The following is a 24,912-nucleotide window of genomic DNA, read 5'->3' as shown; positions in this document are numbered from 1 at the left end:
CAACAGGAGAGGCCACAACAGTGAGAGGCCCGCATACCGCAAAAAAAAAAAAAAAAAAAAGGATGGCGATGAGGGGCGGGGCTCGTCACTCAGGCACAAAGACACCACTGCTGCCTCCCAGATCTCAGAGGAAAGTTCAGATCTTTGTCCTTTTCCAAACCTCTGGAGCCTAAAATTCCTTTGTCCAGGCCCTGCTGGCAAGAACTTTGAACCCTTGCGGTCACCTTAGCCGGCTGGCAAGTTCCACCTGGTACCTTCCCAGAAACCTCAGCCCGAGTGTGCTCTCCTGCTTCTTCCCCAGCCCACCCAACTTCTCTCCAGTCACACCTTCCTCTCACCCAGGGCTTCCCGAACCCCTGGACATTTGATTTGGAAAAGGAGATCTAGAGTCTTGGAGGGATAAGGGACAGCAGCAGCTGCCTGTATCTGGCTATGCCTGGAATGGTCCAGAGATCGTGAACTGACCTGGATTAACCACAGGGAGGAAACTGCTTATGTTACCTTATGTTACATGAGCCGCATGGAAGTTACCACCCCTGCTGTTAATGCATCATAAGAAGCAGAGCAGTTATTTGGGGGTTTTAGTTGGCCAAATTCCCTGGGCTTAGCTTCAAGGGTGCTGCCCTCCTGGAAGGAGATGAAACCATCCCTTTTGTTACAAGGCCTGTGAAGTCTTTTAGAGACTGCATAGACCTTTATGCAACATTTGGTCTCTGTTATTGACATTGTTGTGAGCTGACTTAAGCCGATTTGATCTATCGCTGTCAGCCTTATCTTGGTAGAAATTGGTAGTTTCCAATAGGTAAAGATAGAGGAAGGCTGTAGATGTCCCCAAACCTAGCTACCAGCTAGGAAGAAACTCTCTGCTCTACCAGACCTGTCATAAAGTTACAGTATTTAACATAGTATGGTGTTGGCACAACGACAGGCAACTATTGGAACAAAATAGAGAAACAGACCTGTGTGTATTTGGACACTTTGATACTAACAAAAGCAGCTTTGTAGATCATTGAGGAAAGGTAGGATTCCTCGGTAAATGGGTATCCGTATTGGAAAAAACAAAAAAGATAACTAACCCCTGCCTTGCACACACATGGAATCCTTTCCAAGTACATTGAAGACCTAAATGTAAGAGGTAATTATAAAAGGTTTTAGAAGATAAAAATAGGAAAATATCTTCATAATCTCTAGGTATAGAGGGACTTCTAAAGACACAAAAAGTACCAAGCATAAAAAGATTGATTTATTTGACTACAGTAAATTTAAGGACTTCTGTTCATCAAAAGACACAATGAAAACGAGACTCGGGCTTCCCTGGTGGCAAAGTGGTTGAGAGTCCGCCTGCCGATGCAGGGGACGCGGGTTCGTGCCCCGGTCCGGGAGGATCCCACATGCGGCTGGGCCCGTGAGCCACGGCCACTGAGCCTGCGCGTCCGGAGCCTGTGCTCCACAACGGGAGAGGCCACAACAGTGAGAGGCCCGCGTACCGCAAAAAAAAAAAAAAAAGAAAAAAAGAAAACGAGACTCAGCCAAATCCTGCCACACATACAAGCATTTGTTATCAAGCAGCTCCCTAAACAGACTCTCAAGTTGTTCTATAAACTCAGTGAAATACCAGCTGTCTTGTCTGACACCACTTTGCATGAAAGTTTCCTTAAGACAGATGCAATGGTATCCTAGTGGCAGGATCAGCTAATCCTAACCATGGTCTGACAGTAAAATCTTCAAGAAGAGGTAGAACACAGAGGGTTCAGAATCCTAGAACCAGGGTACCATGAAGAAGGATGTATAATGCTGGGCTCGCCGTGTTCTGTTCATGCAAGGGCCACCCCTCATTTCACCAGTGAAGAAAATTGTTTCTAACAACTGTTATGCTAGTAAATAGAGGCTATAGCGTTGGTCAGAGGTGAAGATAGCTGAAGCCCCAAAGTAGCCTTTTCTCAAATGAGAACTTGTGATTAGAGTCTCCTACTTGCTGAAGTGTTCATTCCCGATGAGGGTACTTCAGATATTAACTCACCATTATTAGAGTGCAGGTTAAATCTAACACACACACACACATACACACACACACACACACACACACACACACACACCTATGAACATGTGAGTGTGTATGCCCATGCTGTAGTATTTTATTTTTTTATTTTATTGAAGTATAGTTGATTTACAATGTTGTGTTAATTTCTGCTGTACAGCAAAGTGACTCAGTTATATATATATATATTTTTTTTTCATATTCTTTTCCATTATGGTTTATCATAGGGTATTGCATATAGTTCCCTGTGCTATACAGTAGGACCTTGTTGTTTATCCATCCTGTATATAATAGCTTGCATCTGCTAATCCCAAACTCCCAATACTTTCCTCCCCCACCCCCTCTGCTGTGCTGTAGTATTGGGTTGACCAAAAAGTTCATTTGGGTTTTTCCGTAACATCTTACCAAACAAACATTTTGGCCAACCCTAATGTTTTAAAGTAAACTCTATAGGCAGTATAACAGTAGTGTTTACCATACTCCAGTCCCTTGAGACCTCCCCTGAAGATTTTTACCATATTCTACTACCTATATTATTATTAATATTTTTCTTTATATTAATTCACTTTTTTAACCTCTTTAAAAATATATATTTTAGAGAAAATTTTATATCACAACCATAATGTGAAACTGGTATCACATACCCTAAAAGTAAAAATAAAAACGGTGATGCAACAGCAACAAAAACTGTTTTTAAATCTAGCCAGCTTCTGTTGCTTACTACCAGAGGAAACTCTGCAGAGCCTGGTCACGCTCGCGGGAAGCAAGTTGGGGAAGCTCTTTCTTCTAGGAATTTTATAGTTTCAGGTCTTATGTTTAAGGCTTTAATCCATTTTGAGTTGATTTTTGTGTATGGTATAAGATAAGGGCCCAATTTCATTCTTTTGCATATGGATATCCAGTTTTCCCAGCACCATTTGTTGAAGAAGCTGTCCTCTCCCCGCCGTGTATTCTTGGCACCTTTGTTGAGGATCAGTTAACCATATGCGTGGATTTATTTCAGGGCTCTTGGCAATGATCTCATGGATATGACACGAAAATCACAGGCAACAAAAACAAAAATAAAGAAGTGGGAATACATCAAACTAAAAAGCTTCTGCACAGCAAAATAAATAATCTATAGAGTGAAAAGGCAAACTACAAAATGGGAGCAAATATTTGCAAATCACATATCTGATAAGGGGTTAATCCCCAAAATATCAATATGTAAGGAACTTATGCATCTCAATAGCAAAAAGAGCTAATACCCCAATTTTTAAATGGGCCAAAGGCTTGAATAGACATTTCTCCAGAGAAGATACACAAATAACCAACAGGTATATGAAAAGTTGCTCAGTGTCGCGAATCATCAAGGAAACGCAAACCAAAACCACAATATGATATCACCTCACATCTGTCAGCATGGCTAGTATCAAAAACAATAACATGAAGTAAGTCAGAAAGAGAGAAACAAATACTGTATGCTAACACATATATATGGAATCTAAAAAAAAGTGGTTCTGATGGACCTAGGGGCAGGACAGGCATAAAGACTCAGACGTAGAGAATGGACTTGAGGACACGGGGAGGGGGAAGGGTAAGCTGGGACGAAGTGAGAGAGTGGCATGGACATATACACACTACCAGATGTAAAATAGATAGCTAGTGGGAAGCAGCCGCATAGCACAGGGAGATCAGCTCGGTGCTTTGTGACCACCTAGAGGGGTGGGATAGGGAAGGTGGGAGGGAGACGCAAGAGGGAGGGGATATGGGGATATATGTATACATATAACTGATTCACTTTGTTATACAGCAGAAACTAATACAATGTTGTAAAGCAATTATACTCCAATAAAGATGTAAAAAAAAAAACCAAAAGACAACAAGTGTTGGTGAGGATATAGAGAAACTGGAAGTCTTCCACACTATGGGAATGCAAAATGCAGCCACTATGAAAAACAGTATGCAGGTTCCTCAAAAAATTAAAAATAGAACTACCATATAGTCAAGCAATCCTATTTCTGGATATTTGTCCAAAGGAATTGCAATCAGGATTTGGAAGAGATATTAGCACTCCCATGTTCATTGCAGCACTATTTACAATAGCCAAGATGTAGAATCAACCTAAATGTGGCCTGTACATACAATAGCATACTATTCAGCCTTTAAAAAGAAGAAGTTCGGCAATACGCAACAACGTGGATAAACCTTAAGGACGTTATGCTAGTCACAGAAAGATCAAATACTGTATGCTTCCACTGACACGAGTTACCTAAAATCGTCAAATTCATAGAATCAGAGAGTGAAATGGTGGTTGCCAGGGGCTGGGGGGAGGGGAAAATGAGGAGTTTCTAATCAACAGGCATGAAGTTTCAGTCAAGCAAGAAGGAATCAGCTCTAGAGGTCTGCTGTACAATGGCCAACAGTACTGCGCTATGCACTTAAAATTCTGTTGAAGACACAAACTCTCTGCTGTGCTGAGTCTTTGTTGTTGCGCGTGGGCTTTCTCTAGTTGCGGTGAGTGGGGGCTACTTTCTTGCAGCGCGCGGGCTTCTCACTGCGGTGTCTTCTTTTGTTGCAGAGCACAGGCTCTAGGCGCGCGGGCTCAGCAGTTGTGGCTCGCGGGCTGTAGAGCGCAGGCTCAGTAGTTGTGGCACACGGGCTTAGTTGCTCCGTGGCATTTGGGATCTTCCCAGACCAGGGCTCGAACCTGTGTCCCCTGCATTGGCAGGTGGATTCTTAACCACTGTGCCACCAGGGAAGTCCCACAGCACACTATTGTACTTGGTACAGTTCAGAGAGCCAGGGGGTTAACTGAATGTTTATCAAGCAGCTAGTATATGATGGAAACCTTACAGCCACTTGCTCACTTGTTCTGTAGCACAACCCTCCAGGATGGGTGTTAGTTATTTCCATTTTACAGATGAGCAGACTGAGGCTCAGAGGTGATAGGACATGGCTAGAGCCAGAACCAGGAGCTGGATCTGTCTGACCTTTCATTATTACACAGGCAAGCAGGACTTGCCCTCCTCACCTCTCCTCTTACCTCTGCATCGAGCAGCCAAATCTGTTCAAAGGGCCAGGATTCCATGTGGAACAGAACCAGAGTTTTCTTGGAACTGCGGTTCTTTGTCATACTGACCAAACATGAGACAATTCTGGGGTATTTCAGAAGCAGAACTATTGCTGTGCCCCAGGTCATGTTTTTGCTGTTAGCCTGTCGTTCCAAAATGAAAGGGGCAAATATCAAAGCATTTGGTGCTGCCTTTTATGAGTAGCTTGGCTTTGTATTATGCTTTGGGTGTTTGGTTTGGCTTTTACCTCCTAGGATTTGCTCAAAACCTAAAGAGAACTTGGCACTGTCGGGAGGTTTCCATGGGCCTCATTGTCCCTTCCGCACTGGTCCATTCGGGGTTTCTGCCCATTTCAGCAGAGAGGCCCCCTGTAGGCAGAAACCATGGCCACCTCAGGGCTTACCCAGGGCCACGTGGCCACGGCCAGGCCTCTTCCTCACATCATTTATCCAGCAGATACTTTCAACCAGGCATCAGGGTCCTCCCAGCACTGTCAAGGCATGTGGGAAGGTGCAGGAGGAAATCCTCTGGATTTGGGGTAGAGGAGCTGGAGTCGCTGGGGGGCTCAAGTCCTAGTCACTTCCCCAGAACCTCTGTTTCACCGTCTCTAAAGTGGGCCAGCCCTTTCAGGGTGACATGACATGATGCAGACGAACACATTTTGGGAGCCATCAAGTGCTGAGCCAACATAAGGGAATGTCGTGTTTGCAGTCTGGGGGGAACCGCAAGATTTCTGCCCACGAAGCAGCCAGGACACACCACGGTCCAGCACATAATCAGCCCCTTCATTATGTGGTTCCAACTGCAAGAGCTGCAGGATTTCAGAGGAAAGAGCGACCCACAGGGAACCCCAAGACAGCAGGAAAATGAATACTCGCTGCTCCAAACCAGAAAGAGAAGGGGGTCAGAAATGGGAAGTGGGATGTATCCACTCTCTCCCTCTTGGGCTCTCTGCCTCTGGCCTGGAAAAGGCTGGTCCCTGGGGATTTGCTACAGAGCAGGAGATACTTCAAGGCTAATAAAAAAAAATCAGTGAGCCACAAATACCAGGCCCTTAGGTCAGCATCCTTCATCCTATCTTTATCCAGCATAGAAAGTAGACAGTGACCAGGGAAGGCACCCTACTAAAACATGTCCACTTACCTTACAGATTTCCCCACTTTAGTTCTGGGCCAGGTCATACATCAGGAGAGGGGAAGTGGCTTAAAGTCAGAGCCTGACTCTAAGGTCATGTCAGGTCAGCAACCCAAGTGACTACCAAGGGGTGAATGAATAAACAAAATGTGTTGTATTCATGGGATGGAATGCTATTCAGCCTTGAAAAGGAAAGACCTTCTGACACATGCTACAATGTGGATGAACCTTGAGGACATAATGCTAAGTGAATCAACCAGTCACTTAGAGGGTAAATACTGTATGATTGCACTTACATGAGGTACCTGGAGTAGGCAAATTCATACACACAGAAAGTGGAATGGTGGTTGCCAGGGGCTGGGGAGGGCTAGTGCAAAGTTGTTGTTTGATGGGTACAGGGTTTTAGTCTTACAAGGTGAGAAGAGTTCTTGGATGGATGGGTAGTGGTGATGGTTCCACAACAGTGTGAACATACTTAATGCCACTGAATTGTACACTTAAAAATGGTGAAGACCGGGGGCTTCCCTGGTGGCGCAGTGGTTAAGAATCCACCTGCCAATGCAGGGAACACGGGTTCAAGCCCTGGTCCGGGAAGATCCCACATGCCGCGGAGCAGCTAAGCCCGTGCACCACAACTACTGAGCCTACACTCTAGAGCCCGTGAACCACAACTACTGAAGCCCGTGTGCCTAGAGCGCATGCTTCACAACAAGAGAAGCCACCACAGCGAGAAGCCTGTGCACTGCAACAAAGAGTAGCCCCCACTCACCGCAACTAGAGAAAGCCCGTGCGCAGCAATGAAGACCCAACGCAGCCAAAAATAAATAAATAAATATTTTTTTGAAAAGGTGAAGACAGTAATGATCTATGTGTATTTTACCACAATAAAATTTATGGTAAAATTTAATTTAAAAATTAAAACTTTTTAAAACTTGGAAAAATAGATCATACAGGTCAAAATACCTCTGAAAGTGTTGTAGAAGGTACCACATTGGAGACCCCCATCTATCTTTCCATTAGTCCATCGTAACCCAATGCTAGGGTTGGAAAATCACTTTGTGAGGGGGGTAGCTTTTAGAGGCTTCTTCTACAGAAGATACAAGACATGTCTCTTCCACTCCAGACTCAACACTCAGCATGGCAAGAAGGCATACGAGGGGCACCAGGGAACTGAGCCCTATCTGCGGAGAGAGCAGGGTCCCGCCTCACTCCACAGCACGCCTGTGTTGTTTAAGTTCATGCCTCTGCACCAGCCCTCTCCCTGCACAGTTTATAATAGTGTGCACGAAACAACCCTACTGCGCCCAGAAACAACCCTTCCTGTGTCCACAGAAATCGGTGCAGTGCTGGGCATAAAGAAAATGTCTATTGAATCACTGAATGAATACCTGTTAGTAGAGAAACCAGCATAATAAATGCCTGGGCCCACTTCGTGCCCCTCACCACCTCCTCCAGCCCATTGGCAGGGACAGATGAGGCTCCTGTAACTGATGAGCCGAGGGGGCAGATTAACATGGACTTGGGCATTGGGACGTCCCGGGTGTTTCAACCTTTTGTTAATCTGGAAACTTGTAACTTCTACCCAAATCATAAAATAGTCCCTTCACTTTAACACTTCAGATCCATGAGTTGGGACATGCAGACATGTTGGAAATAACCTAAATGTTCACCGGTAAGCAGCTAGTTGAATAAAACATGAGATATCTATCTGATAGACACCAGTATCCAGTAGAAATGGTGATGTAGAAGAATAATGACATGGCATGAAGTTCACAATTTTTATTTTTATTGAAGTGTAGTTGATTTACAATGTTATATTAGTTTCTGGTGTACAGCAAAGTGATTCAGTTATACACATATCTATTCTTTTTCATATTCTTTTCCATTATGGTTTATTACAAGATATTGAATATCGTTCCCTGTGCTGTACAGTAGAACCTTGTTCACAATTTATTGCTTTGTCTAAATATGTGCATATTATTTGTCCAAATATGCCTGTAATATATATGTGTGTATATATACTGTGTGTGTGTGTGTGTGTGTGTGTGTGTGTGTGTGTGTGATCCCCAAACCAGCAGTGGCAACATCACCAGGGAACTTGCTAGAAATGCACATTCTTAGGCCCCACGCCAGACCTACTGAATCTGAAACTCTGGGAGTAGGGCCCAGCCCCCCAGGTGATCCTGATGCCTGCCCAAGTCTGAGGACTCCTGACTTAATGGCATTCCTGACACCCCTTCCCTTCCTTTGGGCTCACCTGTGTGTCTCTTCTCCAGGCCCTGATCCAGCTGCCCCCCTACATTTCTCAGTGTGATGAGGTGCTGCAGTTCTTTGAAACGAGACCTGAGGACCTGAATCCCCCCAAAGAGTAAGTTGGTTTGTGGATCTCCTTAGAGCATACTCTCACAGCCCTCCTTCCTGCCGGGCCGGCCAGCCCCAGGAGGAATGGGAGGAAAGCTAAGTAAAAATTAAACTAGATTACATCAGTGGAGCCCCTGCCGGGCCTCACTTCATGTAGCCTTCGTAGTGGCTGCAGGTAGCCATAGCTGAGTTTACAGGTGAAGGAAGCTGGCTGAGTGCAGTACTGAATTCCCTAATGCCCTGTGTTTACCCACCGTACCTGAACAGGGGAGACGGTGAGCCCTTGAGGCAGAGACTGGGTGCCTTGTCCTCAAAGGTAGATGTGCCCAGGACCATCAGGGATTTGAGTGAGTGACTGACTGAGACCTGCTCAAGGTCCCATCGCTAGTGAATGACGGGGCCAGGGTTTGATCTCACTTCTCGCCGCAGTGGACAGGCTGCGCTCCCAGATGCCAGGCAGTGCATCTCCCCAGCCCCGCAGTGCACATCGCACAGAATCTCAATACCACCCGCCTGCTGGCCTTTACACACCAAGAGTTGATGGCACCAACAGCTGTGCCAGCATGAAACACTGACTGATGCATGATGCTTTTTTAAAAGCCCTTTTCGGGGAAAGGCATCATATACGTCTGCAGAAAGAAAGGATCTGTCTAATGGAGAAATCGCAGTGGGGGAGGAGGACACAGACCACAGGTGCTGGGCTGTCCTGAGTCACAGGAGCAAGAGCTGGCAGGGTTAGGGGTCCACTGGGGCCCCGTATGGGAGAAGTGTGAACTGGTCCTCTTAGTTCTGAGTGTAACTCGCTGCCCAGGACAGCTGTAATGACCCAGGCTTACGTCGGTTCAGCATTCACGTGCTAAGCACTTTATGTAGGTTGAGCTAGAAAAACTCATGTTGCTTTCTAGAAGTGAATCTGGTGAACTCACAAAGCTTACTTTTTAAATAGACCTGTAAGGAAAGCAGCAAAGAGCTTTAACACATGAAATCAGGCCATTTATATATATACACTCGGCTACATGCAGAATCAAGTTCGGAGATCACAGAGGGTGAGCTGATCGCTCAGGACTAATGGCTTAACTACCGCACAGATGAAACTTTCTACAGTCAACATATTGCAATAAATACCATTTCCTGTGACAAGCACGGAGTAAGTGAATACAGCTTCTCAGAGCCAGCACACAGAAGCATGGGAATGACATTCCGTAAGGGACCACAGTAAATCTTTTGAATCAAAACATCGCAAGGGAACGTCTTGCCAACACATGAATTTTTTTTGAAAAGATACAGAATAAGTGTAAATCTGCTAATGGGCCTGCAGCCCATCCTGGCTAATATTTCTGTTCTTGGTGTCTTTAGCATTTGTGCCTGGTAAACAGTCCCCAGCTTTTATGGACATAATAAGACATGGCGATATATTCTCAAGGGACCTTTGTCTACAGTGCTCCCAGGCAGTCAGGGTTAAACTGCTAACTCAGGCTGGTAGCCCCTGGCTTTGATTCTAATTTCTAGGTGAAGTGAATCAAAGAATATGGAGCTTAACATATTCAGTTTCTACTTCATTCTATCACAAAACTGCCAGGTAGGAGCTGTCGTTCCCATTTTACAGATGAGGAAGTTGAGGTTCAGAATAAGGAAAGAGACTTGCCCAGGGTCACACGGGTTGGAAGAGGCGAGGTGGACCTTCCCCAGGTCTGCCTGAGTCTTCACGTAAGCTCTGTGTGTGTGCCTCCCACAGAAGGGACAACTGGGCTTAAGAGTCTGGGTGAGTTTGGTTTTGCATTTGGGTACATCCAGGTTCAAATCTCGCCTCTACCACTCATGGGCTATGTAGTCTTGGGCCTCGATTTCACCCCTTGTGAAATGGGAACAGCAGTGAGCCTCACGATTACAGTGATGATGGAATGGCTGCCACAAGTAAAAATTCCAGGCACCTGCCAAGCGCTCAAAAAGTGGTGGCCCATGGTATTTTTCCCTCTCTGGATACCCAACTGTAGGTGTTTTTACTCCCAGAGTTGTTCAAGACGTCCAGTTGATGGACTTTCACAAGGAAGGTTGCTTGGCCACTTTTAAGCCGAGTGGTTCTGGGCAGCCTGTTCCCCACCCCTGCGCCTGTCTCCTGTCTCGTGGTGACATCTAGATTTTCTTCTACCTCGTCTCAGCCTCCCAGAGATCTTAACTTTGGGGAGGATCGTGGACCATTTGGAGAATCCAATAAAAGCTTTCTTTCTTCTCCCGAGAAAAATGCCCCCTGTTTCAGGAGGTCCTCAATTGTGCCAAATCCCATTCAGGGACTTGAGGTTAAGAATCGCCGCCCAGGCGCCCTTCTGAATGTTAATGCTCAGATGTCTTTGGCCTCCTGCCTGGCGAGGGTGGTGAGTGGGTCCCCAGCTCCGAGCAGGCATCAGCCCAACTTATCGACAGAGATGGGAGAGAGCCAGGCCAGGGGCAGCCCGCTGTGCTTGAGAAGAGTCCAGGCACCTTCGTGCAGGAAGGAAGGACACTGGGGAACATAGGGTGGGAGCCAGCCCTCTAGAGGAGCCGGCATGTCAGGGAGGCTGTTTGGGGGCTTTGTCATGCTCTCTGGTGGCCACAGCCCCACGTTCCCTACTTGCTGGCTGGCTTGGGCTTCTAGAAGGAACATAGGACTGGGAATTCTAGACCTGGCGCTGTTCCCGGTCCGGAGCACCAGCATTGTTCATCCATTCAGGAAATAGGTATCGAGGACCTGCTGAATGCCAAGCCCACGGGCTGGGCACGGGGGGACAAAGAGATGACATGGCAGATGCAGTCTGTGCCCACAGGGAGCTTCCAGTCTGCTGGCCAGACAGCCAGCTGTTCCACCCGGGCAGAACAATCCCTTCCCCTCCCCTCCTGCCTCGCTTACTTCATCTGTGAAATGAGACCACGTCACCTGCCCCACCCACATTATGGGGTTATTGGGAGACTGAAATGAAATAATGGTGGGAAAATTAGGACATGCTCAGCAGCTAGTTTTCTGGAGTTTGGGGGCTGAAATCGTGGTGAGCCCCCCTGGGTATTACGCTTGATAATTCAAAAGATAGACCTGTTCCCCAGTTTCCTGGAGTTAGAGTTTTGTTCTTCTACTTTTAAGGTAAATCCGTTTCCTCACTTCTTCAATGGGAATAATAGTACAGCCATCCCTCATTACCGGCAGGGGGGTTGGTTCCAGGACCCCCCATGGATACCAAAAGCCACGGATGCTCAAGTCCCTTACATAAAATGGCATAGTGTTTGCACATAACCTACGCACATCCTCCCATATACTTAAAATCATCTCTACGTTACTTATAATACCTGATACAATATAAATGCTCTATAGTTGCCAGGCACACAGCAAATTTAAGTTGTGTTTTTTGGAACTTTCTGGAATTTTTTTCCTGAACATCTTCAATCCGAGGTTGGTTGAATCCATGGACGTGGGACCCACAGTCACTGTGAGGCTTGAACCTGTGTGTGTGAAGTGCTGCGCACAGTGCCTGGCACATAGTAGGTACACAGTTTTCACATCTCCTTGGCTGCCAGGGCCAAGATGCTTGGGTTCTGCGATCTTTTATGAGATGGTAAGAGAGAAGCTAATTGGTCCGTTTGATTGTTGTACATCACTGGAAGAAGTGGGTACCATGTGGAGATGCTTGTCCTCATATGGGAGGACCAGAATCTTTCATCTCAGGCCTTCCAGATGGCTCTCCCTTCCCCCACATCTCTGGGCGAAAACCAGCAAAGACAGGGTCAACCATTCAAGTGTGTTAACTCGCCAAACATTTCCCACAATTGCCACCCACACTGAAAGTCCAGAAAAACAAGCCTAGTTCCTGCCTTTGGGGCCTTAGGGGCCAGTGGACATTTTTTGAGCTTTTTTTTTTTTTTTTTTTTTTTTTTTTTTCCAGTACGTGGGCCTCTCACTGTTGTGGCCTCTCCCGTTGCGGAGCACAGGCTCCGGACGTGCAGGCTCAGCGGCCATGGCTCACGGGCCCAGCCACCCCGCGGCATGTGGGATCCTCCCGGACCGGGGCATGAACCCGCGTCCCCTGCATCGGCAGGCGGACTCTCAACCACTGCGCCACCAGGGAAGCCCTGAGCTATTTTTATTATTGATTTGTACAGGCTGTTTATATAGTAAGGAATTAGCCTTTTCCGTATTTGTGGTAAATATTTGTCCCTTTTATTGTGCATTTATATCTTGTTCCTGGATTTTATGATGTACATAAGTTTTATATTTTTGTGAAGTCAAATCCAGTGACCAATTTTTTAGTTGTGATTTCTTTCATTTGCTTTCAGTCTAAGAAGGACAGTCACCATTCAGACAGAAGATAGTTCCCTTAATTTTTTTCTAGTTGATTTATGCTTTGGGTTTTCTTTTAATATTTACTCATTAAATCAATTAGAATTCATTTCAACATTTGGCATGTGGTGAAAATCTAAAGTTTTTTCCTCTGGTTAGAACCTTTTGACCGGCTAGAAGAAATCTTATTGCTCCATTTATTTAAAAACAAAAAAAGACCACAATCTGTAGTGTTTAATGATCGCTTCCCTTTCTTCCTTCAGGAATAATACAAGAGAAAAACAGCACCTGCCCTCAGAGGGGCTTCTATACTGGTGGGAAAGGCCATGTGAGCATGTGGATACGTGTGGCCTGTGCGCACACAAACACATGCACAAATAGAACATCCACTAAAAATACAAAACACAGCCTAGGCTGTACCCCAAGAAAGCACAAAGTAACAGCTGAGATAAGCTAACCAGCATCCTGCTGAAATAGATGTATTTAGTTCCAAGAGGCTTCCTGGAAGGAAAGGGAAGTTTTCAATCTCTTCGTGTGTTCCCCTCTGTGTGACCTTGGACAAATGACTTGACTTCTCTGAGCTTCTCTTTCCTCATCAGTAAAGTGGGCATGGCTAACCTTGCTCTCATCTTGGTTAGGCAATATCCTGCTCATAAAGGGTAGTGACAGTGTCAGGCACATGGCAGGTGCTTACCTAGTGATGCCTTCCTGTCCTTAAGCCGGCCTTTGAAGGAAAAGGGAGGGAGGGAAGGAGGGAAGGAAGGAAGCGGGGAGGGAGGGAGGAGGGAAGGAAGGAGAGAGGGAGGGAGGGAAGGAGGGAGGGAGGAAGGAAGGAAGGGGGAGGGGAGGGAGGGAGGAAGGAGGGAAGGAGGGTGCTGAGAACCCCAAGGGTGGCTTTGGGGCCACAGCAGGCAGCTTCAGCTGGGCCTCGGTTGTTTAGGCAGTAATGAATGGTGAGGGCAGGTGCTCAGTGAGGTTGGTCCCTTGGTCAGGATTCTGATGCTCAGACCTGAGTTAGGGCTTGTGATGGAGACTGGGAATCTTTCCCAGCAGTTTCTAAGGGAAGAAATGAATGGTGCTCTTAGAGGAGCACCATTTCGCTCCCATTCCTGGGTAGACTTGAGATCACCCTAAGCATGTCGCACAGAAAATAACGTGCCTGTTTGAGCTCACACAAGCTGCTGCTTGGAACCGAGAGCCGCCTGCCGCCCCTCACCCCCTGCTCCAGCTAGGACAGCGAGACAACTAGCAGGGCTACGCGGTAGTGTGGGAGCTGGGATTTCAGGCATCCCAGACCATGGCTCAGGCCGCAGCCTGGATGGCAACGAGGGAAGAGGGCTTTACATGCAAGTAGACTTAAGAGACCTTTGCTGGTGTGTCCTGGAGCCAGCAGCTAAGAGGCAACTTGCCCCACAGGACAGTCCAGGGTGTGGTCAGGAGAGTGGGCTCCAGCCAGGCTTCCCAGGTTCCAATCCTGGGAGAGATGCCTCACCTCTCTGGCCCTCAGTGTCTCCACGTGCGAAATGGAGTGACCCTTAAGGGTTGATGTGAGGGTTCTGCGGGCCAGTCCAGGTAGCATTCTGACCAGGACGCTGTCCACAATGAGTGGCAGGAAATGTGAGCTGGGATATTCCACTGTCACCCTCCCCCTCCCCTGCACAGGAGAATGACACTGAGTGTCACTGGGTAATGGCTGGCCCAGCCCAGCCCCTCCTTCCAGACACACAGGAGGGCAGCCCCAAGCTCCAGGGCTTGGCTTAGCTCCCTGCTCCCCCACTTTCGAGGTTACACTGAAAGCATTATTACATGGTGGTTAAAAACCCAGACTCTAAAATCAGACACTGAATAGACATTTCTTCAAAGAAAATACAAAAATGGCCAAGAAGCATATGAAAAGATGCTCAGTGTAGCGTCCTTAGCCATCAGGAAATGCAAGTTCCAACCACAGTGAGATACCACTTCATACCCACTAGCATGGTAGAATCAAAAAGACAGATAGCAACACGCGTTGAGGATGTGCAGGAACTGGAACCTTCCTGTGTTGCTGGTGGGAGTCTACAATGGTGCAGCCACTGTGGAAGACAGCCTGGCAATTCCTCAAGAAGTTAAGCCTAGGGACTCCCCTGGCAGTCCAGTGGTTAGGACTTGACCTTCCAATGCAGGGGATGCAGGTTCGATCCCCGGTCGGGGAGCTAAGATCCCACGTGCCTCGGGGCCAAGAAGCCAAAACATTAAAGCAGAAGCAATATTGTAACAAATTCAATAAAGACTTTTAAAATGGTCCACATCCAAAAAAAAAAAAATCTTAAAAAAAAAAGTTAAGCCTAGAGTTACCATATTACCTAACAATTCCATTCCTACATCTGTAATCAAGAGAAATAAAAATATATGTCCATACAAAAACGTGTGTACAAAGTTCATAAAAGCATTATTCATAATAGCCAAAAAGTGGAAACAACCCAAATGCCCATTGGTTGATGAACAGATAAAGCGTGGTTTATCCACACAGTGGGATATTATTCAGCCATAAAATGGAATGAACACTGATATGTGCTACAACCTGGACGACCCTTGAAAACATGTCACATGAAAGAAACCAGTCACAAGAAGCCACCTATTATATGGCTCCATTCATATTAAATGTCCAGAATAGACAAATCCTTAGAGATAGCAAGCATATTAATAGTTGTCCAGGGCTGGAAGGAATGGAAATGGAGAGGAACTGCTAAGGGGTACAGGGTTTCTTTTGAGAGTGATGAAAATTTTCTGGAATTTGCTGATGGCGGTAGTTGCACAACTTTTTGAATATACTAAAAAACAGTTAATTCTACACTTTAAAAGGATGAAATTTATGGTATGTGAATTATATTTCAATTTTTTGAAATGGAGGTAGGCCTGGGTTCAGACCCTGGCTGTGCTTCTTGCAAGCTGTGTGACCTCCGGCAAGTTACTTAACTTCTCTGTGCCTCATTTTCCTCATCTGTAAAATGGGCACCAAGAGAGTACTTATTTCCTGTGGTTATTATGAGTATTAAATGAGTGAACTAAAAGTGCCTAGCAGGGTCCTAGCACAGGGTAATAACATTTATTAGGAATTTTGTAGTATTAGCTAATGTTACTGCTGCCACAATATCTATCTCAACCCAACCATCCTATCACCTCCCTATCACCTCCCTTTACTTTTTATAACATCGGAAAGCTTTTTATTAACGGGATAATTTACTTAAAAGTATGTTGTAAAACCTGATTTGTAACATTTTGTTCATAATGCAATTGTGTGTATAAACTCTGACGTGGTTGACAAGTGTATGGGAGCGATTACTCATTCTGTATGGATTCTAGCCCATAATAGTGTCCTCTGTGTCACCGTGAGGGAGATGTGCAGGGTTCACTGCTAGCCAGATGTCTCCCTGGTTTTAGTGTATTCCACTCACCACCGAGCGCTTCCTGCTCCAATTGTACAGCTCAGGGCACTGCTCGTAAGTGCAGCAAGGCCTCCACCGTGCCTGATGAGGTGGGCGTCAGGCTCAGTGCAGTGTGAGGTCCTAACCTCTGTTTTCAGACTGCATACCCACCTCTACCCCCTGCCTATCAGCTCCTCCCCAGAGCCCCCTACTCTACAAATAGAGTGGAGATGCTGGTCCCCAGGGCACCAGAGCACTTATCAGGCAAAGGGAGAAAATTAAAAGGAATTCTTTTTTTTTATTTTAAAGAGTCTAGGTCCCTGGGACTGGCTTGGATTTTACACTCATTCACTGGAGATGTTGTGGGATGGAAAATCTCAGTTTTCTAACGGAATAACTCATAGCAATACAGAAAAGATATTGACTCATTACTCTTTCCCACCCCTTTTCTTTCCTGTACAGGGAACATGTTGGGAAAAAGAAATCTGGTAAGAATATTTTCCATTTTCTCCTACTCATTTGATGTTTAGCATACCCCTACTGAGCGATGTCCAGGCCCTGGGCACTACGTGGGGGATACAGTGATATGGATGGATGGATGGATGGATGGATGGATTCTGAAAGACATTCGGGGCTGAGGGGACGGCGTGCAGGCTGGGAGGTGCAAGCGTACAGTCGATTTGGGCCTGATCCATTTGCCAGCCTCGGCACCAGGCCTGGCTCTGTGCTTCCTTCCATCAGCCGCTGATCTGGGCGGTGACAACTGCTCTTGCAGGCAGCTCCCATACTCACTTCACTCTCCCCACAGTCAATTCTCTTCCTTCCATTCCCTGGACAGCAGGACCCTTATGTCAAAAAAGAGAAGGTGAGAATTTGAATATGCACAGAGGAAAGATTTGAGTTCTCACAGGCCTGGGGTTGATAAGCTTAGATTCACAATCGCCCAGCTTTGTCCTCCTGCAACCCAAGAACATCCTGCACATCTGCAAAGGCCCTAGCCCATACCACATCTGGAGCCAATGTGGTCTTCAGAGCTTTCTGGAATTCTAAATTCTTTATCTAGAACTCCAGGAAGTTTGAGGAGGTTGATAAGGATGGGTGGAGAGGAGGCCAAGCAGAGATTCCAAAAGTGGAAAAGGATGCCTTCTCTCGTGGGCCTCAGTTTCATCGTCTGTAAAGTGGGCATAAGGATAGTAATCTACCTTGTAGGAGTATTATAGGATTCATAATAATATGTATAAAGCACTTAGAACAGTGCCTGGCATGTTGTAAGAGACACGTGTTTGTGCTGTTTTTATGCTACTGCTATTAATTCAGAACACACAGGTGTTCTTGTCCAGCATCAGCAACAATTCCAAATTCAACAACTCTGGTCCCTCTACTGCTCCCTGGGTACAAGGCCTGTGGTCAGCTTTATGGGCCCCAAGGCCACTCCTGCAAGGAAGAGTGGAGAGGAATTGGATTTCTTCGCCTCAAGGTATGGCATCTGGAGTGAACTCTGGTCTTTTCCCAACCAGTCTGTTTACAGCTCTGCTTTCTAGCTTAATAGGCACTGGCTGGAGCCGTGGCATCCTGCTAAAGCTACAAATAGCCCTTGAGCCCTGGGGATAATGATATGTTTCTTAGAAAAGAGCAGAGAGGAGAAGAGAAGCAGACAGTCTTCGTCTGGTCACAGAGTTTCTGGCTTTGAGTGTGCGGAGACTTTCCCGGAGGGGACGGGTGGGAGGGAGAGAGGAAACAGACAGCTCTGGTTTGTGAAAACAAAAGTATTCAGTCAGGACAGGCTTGATGAGGGGACTGGTCTGGAAAAGAGAGAAGCAGCTCTAATTTGTGGTGACCACTGTTACATCATTCACCTGCAATGATGGGGGATGGATTTATTTATAGTTCGACTGGGTGGAAAATAGCATCTTTCTTCATTCAGACTAAGAACCCATGCTGGGACTTGCCTTATTTTTTTTATCTGACCTTTGAACACTTCCTTTATGTTAGAACAAGCCTCCTTGATTAAATTGAAAAAGGATTTAAGGTTGACAGCCCAAGCCCTGAAATTTCTGTGTGAGAATTCTGAGTTGACGAAGGCTTATCTCGCTCCAGAATTTCCCTGTTGTGGCTGACTGCCTGGCTGGTTCCTGCAGACTTTGGCTAATGTGGTCTCAAATCCTGCTCATTCTGCAGGAAAAAAATCTTCCCACCAAAATTTCACAGATCGTGTGATTATTTAAGGAGCACCTTTTCTTCCTGATTTTTCTACCCTTTGCTTATTGAAATATTCTCTTGTTTACTGGCTCTTTCAGCAAGACTGGCAGTATAGTGAATTTCTAGGAAGAAAGGCCTATTTTATCATTACTCATCATTTTAAAAATTCTGTGGTAGATGAGGAACTTTACCTTCGGGGAATATTTTATGTTTGTTTGGGGTTTTTTTGTTTTTTGGCCACACTGCCTGGAATGCGGGATCTTACTTCCCCGACCAGTGATCGAACCTGAGACCCCGGCAGTGGAAGTGCGGAGTTTTAACCACTGGACCACCAGGGAAGTCCCATGAATATTTCATAGCACTTCCTTAATGATAAAATCACCCTTACACTGTCAAAGCTCCTCCTTTCTCCTGGACTTTTCCTTCCCTCTTATTCCCTGCTGGACCACAAGAATGACATTTCTCATCTAGGAATACTTTGATTTCACACTTGTAGCTCCTAGAACTTAGTTCTATCTGCATCAACTTTTAGCTACTGCAATTACTATGCATTATAGAGCCTGGTTGCAGTATCACACTCCACCAGTAGATGTCTCCACCTAACACCTAAATGGTCTATGTAGCCTAGTTTGAGACTCCTAGTAGATCAAATGAATGGTGTTTTGATAAGTTGAGTGCTCTGGATAAAATGAAGGCAACCTGCCCTGGAAGAACTGGTCCTGAAAAGGCAACTCCGTGCACTCTTTTCTGAGCCACTTAATGGCAGGAAACTAGTCTAAAAGCTACTGTTGGACTTCCCTGGTGGCTCAGTGGTTAAGAGTCCGCCCTCCCAATGCAGGTGGCCTGGGTTCCATCCCTGGTCAGGGAACTAGATCCCACATGCATGCCGCAACTAAGAGTTTGCATGCCACAACTACGGAGCCAGCAAGCTGCAACTAAGGAGCCCGCGAGCCACAACTAAGGAGGCCGCCTGCCACAACTAAGACCTGGCTCAACAAAATAAATAAATATATTTTTTAAAAAATAAACAGTGCTAACACATTCTTATAAAAAGTAAATAAATAGAAATAAAAGCTACTGTCATAGAAGAACAGGAAGGATATGTAAGGCTCAGACCTGGCCCCTGAGCAAGTCTTGGAAGAAGTGCCAGCCCTGAGCCCTGTGCCAGCACCTTATGTGCTCGTGCCAGCCTAGAGTCCTCAACCCTGTTCCCTGCCCTCCTCATTTCCTGGCTTCATGCCTTGTTCGCGGTGAGTCCCCCAGTTCCTTTCCCTGCTCATAGTTAACCCAAGTCAGTTGGCAGCTTGGTTAGGAGAGCTGGTGCAGAAATGAATAGATCAGCCCATTGATCAGAATCCTGGGAATTGTATGTGGTACAACTGGGCCACCATCAGTTGTTAAAACCGGGTAGCAACAATTGAACTTTTTGGACAGAGTAACCTGGCTTAAGTGGACCTTGACTTATCCAAAGTCTCTGTCCCTTCTTACAGGCAAGAAGTAGTCTTTGGTTGCTTGTAAGATAGACAGGTGCCTGCCAGTAACTCAGCACTGTGTGTTCTCAGGAGGAGGCCTGAGCAGTGTAGGGCAGGAAGGGTTTCTAGATGCCTCCATTCATCCTTTGTTCATTCACGCCACAAATGTTCATTGAGCCTCTGTGCTGAGTGAACAAGACAGACACAGTTATTCATTCAATGCTTATTAAGCACCTACTGTGTGCCTGACAGTGTTCTAGGTCCCCGGGAAATGCAAAAGGTGTTCCCACCACGGGAACACCACGTGGGAAGTAACCTCACAGTCTGGTAGAAAAGACAGATACGTAAACAAAATTAAATGTTGTAAGTGCTGTGAGAGAAGGCATTTGAATGTCTCCCTGAGGTTGGAAGTCATTTAAAGCTGTTTTAAAATGTTCATTCTTTCATTCAGATATTTATTGAGGCTTTGTAGATGCCATTCAAGTTCTAGTCCAGGGGTTGGCAAATGTTTTTTCTCTAAAGGTCCAGATAGTAAATATTTTAGGCTTTGCAAGCCCCATGCAGACTCCGTCACTAATAATAATTTTTTGTTTCCTCTTCCTTTCATTCTCCTTCTTATTCTTCACAAATCTTTAAAAGTATAAAAACACATTCTTAGCTCCCCTTGCACAAAAATGGAGCATTTTTGTGACTTCTGAGCAAGCTCTCTGGCTGCAGTATGATGGACGGACTGGAGGGGCAGGATGGAGACCAATCACGGGGTGTCCCGCCTGCACACCCCTGGCCACAAGAAGCCTTTCTCAGACCCTGGTGAAAAGGATGTGGCGTAGTGAGGATGTGGGTGAAGCGAGGCGATGGAGTGCTAGCAAGAAGGTCCTCCCACATCAGACCCATGGCTCTGCGGGAGGGAATCCTGACGGCTGCCACAAGGGGCAGCAGAGATTCCCCACACGTGAACGCAGACACCTCCTGGCCCCTCGAGCCCACTGCCCGCCTGCCTGGGAGACCTGGGCTGTCTCTGGCCACTAACCCGGGCAGCAGGCTCAGCTTCCAGCCTGACTGTGAAGTGGGTGCTTCTCTCCACTCTCCAGTTCTTTGTCTCCAGTTGAGGCACAGGGAAGCATGGCTACCTGGATGCAGCCCACGTGAGGTTAAAACAGAAGGGCAGATGCATTCCTGGGGTTCTGAGCCCTGAGGCAGATTATATTCTGGGATAAAAACTGTGGACCCCAGTCTCTACGTATTGCATTCACTGGGGAATGTGTCCCAAGCTCACAATGACCAGGACAAGTAACCAGGAGCCTCCAGCAAGCCAGCGTCTGCCTGCACTCATTCACATAAGAGTACCTCTTAGAAGCACAGTGCCGGGGGGGTTAAGGAGACAGTCAAGAGATCATTGTCTAGAGGGACAGCAGAAAGGGGGCAGTGACCAGCCTGCTCTGGGGCCACTAAAAGATGTAACCGCTGAAGTAGCCGGGCTGTCTTGGGCGGTCTGTCATGCTTGAGGCTGGAAGGAGATCAGCTCTGCGGCCTGACCTGGGTGGGAGGTGACAGAGAAGGAGAAGGCTGGCAGTAGTGAAGATAACCCTGAGAGCGGCAAAGACATAAGACTTGGGGGGCGGTCATGGGGACCTGTGGGGTAGGAGAGCAAGATCTCAGACTAGCCTTCCTTCCTATCATCTTTTCTTTCCTCACCTACTGCCACCAGGTGGACCTGGTTCAGATCTGGCCTTGTCACCAGGTAGCGGTGAGATCTAAGGCAAGTCACCTGATATGTCTGAGCCTCTGTTTTCTTGTCTATAAAATGGGGGTAGTAATACCCACCTTCCAGGGCAGTTGTGTCGAGGTAGTTTATGTACAGTGTATAGCCTGTGATAGGCATTCATGTGGGGCTACTTCCCTCCCAATCTACTTCTGAACCTTCATCCCACATCTTCCGTCTCTTTTTTCTCCTCTCTTTCTCTCTTCTCATGCTTTCTCCACTCAGGGTGCAAGGGGCAGAGTTGCCCTGGGGCCCTCCCATTTCCCTCCGTTACCCTCAGCCTGGGAGGGTGAATGGCTAGAACATGGTCACAGAGCCAAGAAGCGGTGACCCTTCTTCACCCGGCTGCAACGCCCTGCTCTGATTTTCCACATCAGAAATAGAGAATGCGTGGTTCTAACAGAGGGCTTTTGTGCCGCTTCTAGATGCCAGAGGCTGGGGTGCAACGGCGTGCTGGTAAATACTTCACGACCAGCTCTCTGATGGGAAGCCCTGCTTTGTGGCATTTGCCATTTTCCATGGTGTAAATACTCCCACCATGGCCAATTTCAATAAGATACTACCCAACAGAGTTGGGAACAGATGCACAAAATTGGCTCATTATGGGTGTATTTGGACACAGAAATGTATAAATGGATATTTCAGTGGTTTACGGAAACAACAGAAGGGAATCCTTTGAATCAGGACTTTCAGAAAACCAGGGCCCAGTGGCCGCAAAAGCCAGACTGCCTTCCCATCACATTCAGCGTGCTGCTCTGAAAGTGCTGCCCCCTCTCTCTGGAGTGTCTGAACTCAGATGTCCCTTTACATCATCCATATTCTGTGATATCTTTTCATTTACTGATCAGATATGTCTTAGTATTTAACCAGGGCCACACAGCGCTACATCCTGTGGAAATGGCCTCCCCAGGGGCTCCTCTCCCCAGCTGCCCCTGCCCTGGTCCAAAGCTACCATCATCTCTTGTCTGCAAACACCATGTCCTCCATCTGGTCTCCTGCTTTTTTTCTTGCCAGGCTGTAATCCAGTCTCCATGTGGCAGCCAGAACTGTCTTTTTAAAGATGTAAATCTTGTCATTCCCTTCTTAAAGCCCTTCAGTGGCTTTCTACTTCAGGGTTTCAAAAAATCCGAACTTCTTGCCTTGGCCCAGTATGTCCTGCCTGCTCTGACCCATGCCTGCCAGGGTGATCTCATACAGGACCACCCTCTGCTCACTCCTGGACTTCAGCCAGTTCCTAGAAGGCTCCAGGCCCTTTCCCATCCCACAGTCTGCCTGCACCACTCTGTCCCCATTCTCCTCATGCCTCCTTGCCTCAGAGGTCTTTGCTTTATGTCACCTCCCTAGAGGGGTCTTGCTGACCACTCCATTTAATGTAGCATCCTTTTCCCACTCATTCTTTGTCTGGCATCCTGGTTGTTTCCAGCAATGCGTCAATCAAAAACTAGTATTATCCTATATACTCAGCGATCATATATACTTGTGTACGTGTCTCTCTCCCCAGCTAGACTGAGCTACTTGAGGCTAGGAGTCATGTCTGTTTCATTCACTTTAGTATGCCCAGCATCTAATAGAGTGTTTGGAACATCACTGGTGACTTCGTGAATTAATAGATGAGTGATTTGGGATGGATGGATGGCAATGGATAGCTAGACAGATGGATGTTTGGTTGGATGAATGATGAATGGATGTTTAGTTGGGTGGACGATGATGGGTGAATAATGGCAGATGGATGAATGGATGGATAGATAGGAACGGATGAACTTTCCCACTACGCTGTCAGCTTCTTCAGGGCAAGCACCACATCAGCTCTGAATCCTTATCAGCTCTGAATCCTTAGTGCCTAGCACAGTGCCTGCACAAGGACAGGCACTTGGTAAATTTTGGTGGTTGAGTGAGCAAATGAATGAAAGAATAAATGGATGAGGTGACCCTGAGACAAGTCCTGTCACAGCTTCTTTCTCTGTTTGGAATGTCCTCCTGACCCACCCCACCCCCTGGCTCCTGTTCCTTCACACATGGGTTGTGTGATGGCATTTTTTATCCCCAGGGGGTGACCTGACCTCGGTGGACCCCATGGTCCTGGAGCAGTACGTAGTGGTGGCAGACTACCAGAAGCAGGAGAGCTCGGAGATCAGCCTCAGCGTGGGGCAAGTGGTAGACATCATCGAGAAGAACGAGTCAGGTAGGAGACCTAGACCACCTCCCTTCCACCCTACACTCTCACCAAGCCTCTGGGACAGGAAACGCTTGGGAGTGCAAAAGCTGCAATGGCCAATCCAGGCTGCTCCGTTTCCACGGATCTGGTTGATGGCCTCCTAGAAAGCTGGCCTTGTTTGATCACAGTGCTTGAGTACTCCACTTGGTCACAGCTCACCAGCATCCTGTTGGGTCAGGTGTTATCGACTTGCCCTGAGGCTCACATTTTAGGAACATTCCTTCTGGTTTCAGAGTACTTGGAGACACGGAGTCCAGCATTCCACTGGAGATTTGCTCTGTTGATTTGCCTTTGGCTACCATGGGAGTCCTCATGAAGGTTCTGTCAGCTGTGGGCTCTGGTGGGATGGACACACTGCCTCAGCCCACCTGCCCTCAGAGGGACCGCTGGTCACATACAGGCAGACCTCAGAGATATTGTGGGTTTGGTTCCAGACCGCTGCAATAAAGCGAGTCACGTGAATTTTTTGGTTTCCCAGTGCAAAAAAAAGTTACATTTATACTATACTGTAGCCTATTCAGTGTGCAGTAGTCTTATGTCAAAAAAACAATATACATACCTTAATTTAAAAATACTTTATTGCTAAAAAATGCTAACCGTCATCTGAGCCTCCAGCAAGTCGTAATCTTTTTGCAATAGTAACATCAAAGATCACTGATCACAGATCACATAACAAATAGAATGAGAATGAAGAAGTTTGAAATCGGGAGAATTACTGAAATGTGACACAGAGACACGAAGTGAGCAAATGCTATAGGAAAAATGACACCAATAGACTTGCTTGATGCAGGGTTACCGCAAACCTCCAATCTGTAAAAAACACATTATCCGTGAAGTGCAATAAAGCAAAGCACAGTAAAACGAGGTCTGCCTGTACACTGGCCGGGACAGAATGTGATGTGACGGAGACACTTAGCCTGGGTTTCCACCTGAACTCCGCATTTCACAGCCATCCAGGTCACTTCGTTGAG

At 46.7% G+C, this 24,912-nt stretch overlaps 1 protein-coding gene across 3 annotated transcripts in view; it reads left to right on the top strand.

The window, feature by feature from the left end:
* SH3PXD2B (SH3 and PX domains 2B) overlaps positions 1-24,912 on the top strand; it is a 111,944-nt gene that overhangs the window by 56,071 nt on the left and 30,961 nt on the right. For all 3 annotated transcript variants that reach the window (XM_089909655.1, XM_022595108.3, XM_022595109.3), the window contains exons 5-7: positions 8,502-8,593; positions 16,756-16,781; positions 23,774-23,908. In XM_089909655.1, coding sequence (XP_089765781.1) covers positions 8,502-8,593; positions 16,756-16,781; positions 23,774-23,908 — 253 coding nt within the window. The remainder of the gene's footprint in view (positions 1-8,501; positions 8,594-16,755; positions 16,782-23,773; positions 23,909-24,912) is intronic.

The sequence above is a fragment of the Delphinapterus leucas genome, chromosome 3, assembly GCF_059928025.1.
Source record: "Delphinapterus leucas isolate spDelLeu-1000000601 "Yukka" chromosome 3, BTC_Dleu_Yukka2, whole genome shotgun sequence".
Lineage (NCBI taxonomy): Eukaryota > Metazoa > Chordata > Mammalia > Artiodactyla > Monodontidae > Delphinapterus > Delphinapterus leucas.
The sequence above is the reverse complement of the archived record's forward strand: the minus strand, read 5'-3'. Positions and strand labels throughout refer to the sequence as shown.